Here is a 5,516-nt window from a genome sequence, read left to right on the forward strand (position 1 = left end):
ACGTGGCCGAGTTCATGTACCACAATGCCAAACTTATCACAGTTCTTTCCTATAGAAATGGCCTGAGGGCCGCCGCCTCTCCTCCCCACGTAGGAGCAACACCTGCAGGGGGTGACACCGTTTAGGTCCACATCCTGGAGCATCTAGAGAGAAAACACTGATTCTTTGCTGCTTTGGAATATAACTATACAGTGGCAGACGCAGGCTGTTTGAGGAGCACAGCTTAGTCAGGGTCAGGACTGGCACTATAGAGGGCACTTTATCATGTTTTATAGGGGCATGGTATACCATACCAGTATGTTTGCAATGTTTGATGACCTTCTTATAATGCAGTCTTTACAGTATTTAGGTTGGATGTGATTTTCCTAATGTTCCAGGCAACCATTGCCTACGAAAGCTCAGCACACTGAGATGAAGATGAATGAAGATTCATTGTGATTAATCACACAACTCAAACACACTCATAGAGTCTGCTAGTTGACTTTCACATGACATGAAAATGAATGGAAATGACTGGATCCCTTGAACAGTAAATTCCAATGTTTCTAAAAAAACAACAGTATGCTTGGCTGAGGGCAATCTGACCTCTTTTCATGTGTCCTCATAGGCTGAGGCATTATCTACATGGAAATCTGTTAATTAATCAATAATGGTAATTAAAAATGGTTAATGAGTACTCAACTCACCCACAAGGTCGGTAGGTGAAAACAATGTAGCTTTCTTCAGTCGTCCTCTCAGTGAATGTTACACAAGTGTGTTTCTCCCAGTGACGCATTGCCTGACGGAAAATGGCTCGCTGGCTGCCTGAAAGGAATTAAAGTTTGACAGCTTCAGTATGTCCAAACCACACGTGGCAAGGAGCACATTCTGGCTGTTTAAAGAAAACAACTCCCCTGTAAGAACAGATGAAAGACTTATTGTTTTAATTCAGAACTCACCACTGAAGTTCCCACTGATCACATACGGGATGATGCCATCCGGCCACACTCGCTCAGGCCTGGAGGTGGCTGCTCTCCTCCGACGATGGAGACTCTGTCTGTCTGCAGCTCTCCTACTCCAGACATTCTCATTTGAAGTGGAGCTGTTAACTGTAACAAGTAAATCTACACTGATTCTCACCCTTTTATCTAAACTTACTAAAGTCTATCAGAATTATTGATTGATTAGTAGATTTATTTCGACTTTGATACCTGAGTCAGTGTGGTTGGTCTGGACAGTGTGCTGTGCACCAACACTGCTGTGGGCGTCCCTGAACATGCGGAGGTCATCTTCATCAAGGGCAATATCACCCCAAAAGGCAGCTGGGGAAAAACAGATGAACACACAGATAAACAACACATCTGAAACAACACATCAAGCTGAAATTATGTTAAAATAAGAAAAATAAATAGAAAACTCTAGTATATGCTATTATGTTCTGCTATGGACACATCTATACATACAGTATTAGTATAAGTAACCTGAGGGTCTTTCTTCTCATCTGACTGTGTATTTGTACAACTTTATAATATTGAATTTCAAATAAAATAAAAAGAAAACATGAATGTCATCATCAAAACTTCTGTTCCATATTGTAACCTGGAACCTGGACATGGATGCAAAATTAGCTCACTAGCTCACACTCACTAGCTAAATATATGCAGTAGTATTTTGTTGTTTGATTAGTGGGAGGATTAAATGGGTCCGTACAGACAGAACAAGTTTTAATAGATCTTTTTAAAAACTTTATCTTTGAATTTTGGTCAATTTTCAACAGAAGCCAAAAACTAAATGCACGTTTTACTCTATTGTAAATGCATATCTCTGTCCTGAAAAGGGGCCTGAACAGGACTCTATATGGCAGTAAACACACCTCCCAAATACAGTCTGCACTGCACACAACAGCACACAAACTGAAGCATATTGGAGGGCTGTCCAACTACTGTGTAATTTTAAAGAAATAATATGTGAACTGAATTCTTTATAGGACTGTGATTTCTCTGTGCTGGACTTTGCAGTGTTACTAAACAGCTACTCAACCTGCAGTACAAACCTTTTTGTACAGGAGCTTCGTATTAATGGCTTAGATGATATCTGCATAGTTGTGCTTGTCGCCGTGGTCAATAAGAGGACATGTTCCTAAAGTGCTAAGAGTTTCTTTTGCATATTTGCTGCAGCAACCTGCTTTTAAATGTTCAGCAACTGATTAACCAAGGAGTGAAGTCCTCTATATCAGAGAAAAGACATTTACGTGCCTCATAAAGTGATGTAATCATCATGTATGTAATGCAATATACATTATTTCTCTACTTCTTGTTATTAGTGGAAACTTGTTTTCTAAAATGAGGGATTACTGTATGATTGCTTTGTGTGTGTAGGTCCCAAACATCATTCTCATCGTTTTTCTTCATTAACAATATAATAATGTATGCCATGTAGAGATGATTTTGTCCATAAACTGACTGAACACAAACAATCCCAGTCACTTAGACTGTGATGGATGACACAGGATATGTTTTTTATCAGTAATCATTCAATCATTCATTGGTTAATTAATAATTATAATTAATTAACCAATGCTTTGCTGTGTTACTCTTCCAAATAAAAATATGCATTACTGTCAGTGGTGGAAAGTAAGAACATTTAATCACTTAAGGTAGGTTTTGAAGTACTTGCACTGTACTTTGTACTGTATTTAAATGTTTTACTACTACTAAACATTGTATTTTCTTACTACAGTACATGTATCTGACATCAATACTTAGTTTACAACCATTTACAACATTAAAATGCTGCTTACATGCTAGTAAATAATGATATATGTCACAATATAACAAATGAAAGCAAAATTACACAAATTATTAAATAATTATAATTATGTTCAGTGTAATAAATTGTTCCATTACATCAGACAAAACTCTCACACACAAATCATAAATCAGATATACAAATATGTTTGTATTTTTAATGTGAAAAAGCGTTGTTCTGCGATCTGAATACTTCTTACACCACTGATTACTACAGGATTTTAATGTGTTCTTAGAGTCAGCAGTGTAGCTCAGAAACTGGAAGAGTTGCAACTTAATAGTTTGGCTAAATATGGCTGAAAAAGGTAGTTCCTTTCAGATAATTCAACGTTAGCAGCTGAAGAAGAAAAGAAGGGCAATCATCAGCAATCACAAGAAATCAAACATGCAGGAATGATTGTAACAGAAAATTGGACTCAAGTTGGGTTGTTGGCTTTAACAAGTGTGTGAGTGGGAAAAACCCTCAACTTGTCTTGAAATACAAAGTTCATGTCAAGTTTATTGTCTGCTTGAATGACACCCAGGCTTCATCCTGATGCCCAAATCAGGATTTTCTGGCTCCAGTAAGAAAACACTGAATGGTCACCACAATCCAGGCTCCACAACGTCCTTTATGAAAGTTACTGGTGACATCACACACACACATTTGGTCCATATTTTCCTCCGCTATGGGAATAACGTTTTGTTTTCATTATTACGACCATACCTCCTGTATAAATCAACTAGTCAAGCAGAACGGCTCCCATTAAATAGCTCATTTATCCCATGTGATGTAACAACCTTTGAAAGTCCAAATGAAAAGACATAGCGGGCCCTGTGTCAGCCTTTGAAGTGAATTCACTCATGCAAAGGGTGACTGTAAATGACTGTCACCCCTGCAGTGTGCACCCCATGCCCTGAAGCCAGAGGGATTTCACCGGCGTCCAGCTGAGGACTGTGCTGGCACGGCCTCAATGACCTCTAGTCTCCAAGCAACTGCCTCGGAGAAGAAGAGTGGTGTGTTTTGGAAGTTTCAAAAGTCACAAGTGAAAAAGGGACCCCGACCAACTGGAGGCCCTCTAGTAACCAAATTACTTGTTTGGCATGTTAGATAACAAGATTTGTTTTGTATATTCTTTCACACAAATCAGAGACACTCTGACAGCTTCGAGCCAATTCATTCAGACTGACATTTAACTCATAATGCAGGATAGAAATATCATCTTGTGCTTCTGTTATCAATACGGTGTGATTTATTGAATGTTTGTTTATCAAAGTAGATTATTTTTTAGACAAACGTGTGATATACTTGCCTATTTAAGGTTCACACTTGTACTTTGTACTTTGTATCACTACATTTCAGAGACAAATATAGTATGTTTTGCTTTGAAGATCAATATTTGACATACAAAGCATACAGTATTACCAGCTCATAAAAATATAATGTTCCCGTTGGTGAAACTACTCAATAGTTAAATAATAATTTCCACCTCAACTAACAGTTGAATGCACTAATATTGTGTAATAGTAATTGTTAATAAAGTATAGAGTATTTTTATAGTGTTGTATTGCCACTTTTTGCTGCCTAAAGTTTAAACATTATCTGAGAGCTGCTGAATAAAGGTGATTTGTCCCAACAATCCCTATATACTGAACTCGTAAAAGGTTTACAGTAAAATGTCTGGTTGGCTGTGTTCAGTGGTGGAAAGTTAATTTACTTAAGTACAGTTCTGAGCCACTTGTGTTTTAATATTTGTATTTTATGTTATAATGCAAAAATACACCAGTACAGCTTTAATAGTTACTTTAACATGATGTATGAAATGTGATTCATTTCTTACTATTGATGCTTCAAGTATATTTAGCCGGTTATAGCTTTGTTAGTAAAACTATGACTTCAGCACTTGTATTTGTATTTGTATAGTGTTTTATTGCTACTTTTACTTAAGTAAAAGGTCTCAATACACCACTTTATGTTTTTTTTTAATTGTTACTTAACTTATTCATTAATTAACAATAAGACAGAAATATGAAGGTTATTTTTTTGCATGTAAATATTTGTATTAACCTACATTTAATCCTAAATTGCCCTTCACTTCTACGTCATTATGAGCTCTATTTAACTTAACCTATAAACTCACAGTGATCAGGGCCTATGGGACTGTGGATATCGGCCAAATACACATTATATATAAACCAACAGGAAATCAGTAGGTCAATAAATGCACTGTACCAGCTTTACAGGGATCCTTGTAGTCGATTGCATCATCGAGGTAGGTAAAATTAGTGTCCACAAACTCCTTCTCAGCCGCCAGAGAAACGCGCAGACAGACGCACAGCAGGACCAAAAATGTAGGAGCGACTTCCATTACTTCGGATCAAATATCTAAAAGAGGTAAAGTTCATGTGCCTCGGTAATTGTAGGGAGAAAAAGAAAAGAAAAAAAAAAAAGTTGGTCGACAGCGGCAGTGTGATTTTATAAAACACAGCGCTGTTTTCTCACGTCTCCATTCTGCTGCAGTGATTCGCTGACATACAGGAGCGAGAGCAGAGCTCACACAGTTCACAGCAAAACACACATCAGTGCATCTGCAGCCAGAGAGGTGCTTCACCTGCAGCACCAGAGCTGCTACACATCTACATACGATGAGTTAGGTTTAGTCTGCATCATCAGCCGTCCATCAGTATCACTTATAGGCTACAAAGTGAATCATTTTTTAACAATAGTGTCGAAATGACTTGATTTGATTG

The 5,516-nt window shown here is 37.6% G+C and overlaps 1 protein-coding gene across 1 annotated transcript in view; it reads right to left on the reverse strand.

Annotated features, from left to right (window-relative positions):
- The window catches only part of LOC118332878 (bone morphogenetic protein 1-like), a 12,851-nt gene extending 7,612 nt beyond the window's left edge, over window positions 1-5,239 (reverse strand). The window contains exons 1-5 of the mRNA XM_035668313.1: window positions 4,999-5,239; window positions 1,191-1,301; window positions 939-1,088; window positions 687-804; window positions 3-102 (exon numbers count right to left, since the gene is read on the reverse strand). Of these exons, the coding sequence (XP_035524206.1) occupies window positions 3-102; window positions 687-804; window positions 939-1,088; window positions 1,191-1,301; window positions 4,999-5,134 (615 nt within the window). The 5' untranslated portion in view covers window positions 5,135-5,239. The remainder of the gene's footprint in view (window positions 1-2; window positions 103-686; window positions 805-938; window positions 1,089-1,190; window positions 1,302-4,998) is intronic.
- Window positions 5,240-5,516: the final 277 nt, after the last annotated feature.

Source organism: Morone saxatilis, unplaced genomic scaffold (assembly GCF_004916995.1).
Source record: "Morone saxatilis isolate NCDOM2014 unplaced genomic scaffold, NCSU_SB_2.0 Contig21, whole genome shotgun sequence".
Taxonomy (NCBI): Eukaryota; Metazoa; Chordata; class Actinopteri; family Moronidae; genus Morone; species Morone saxatilis.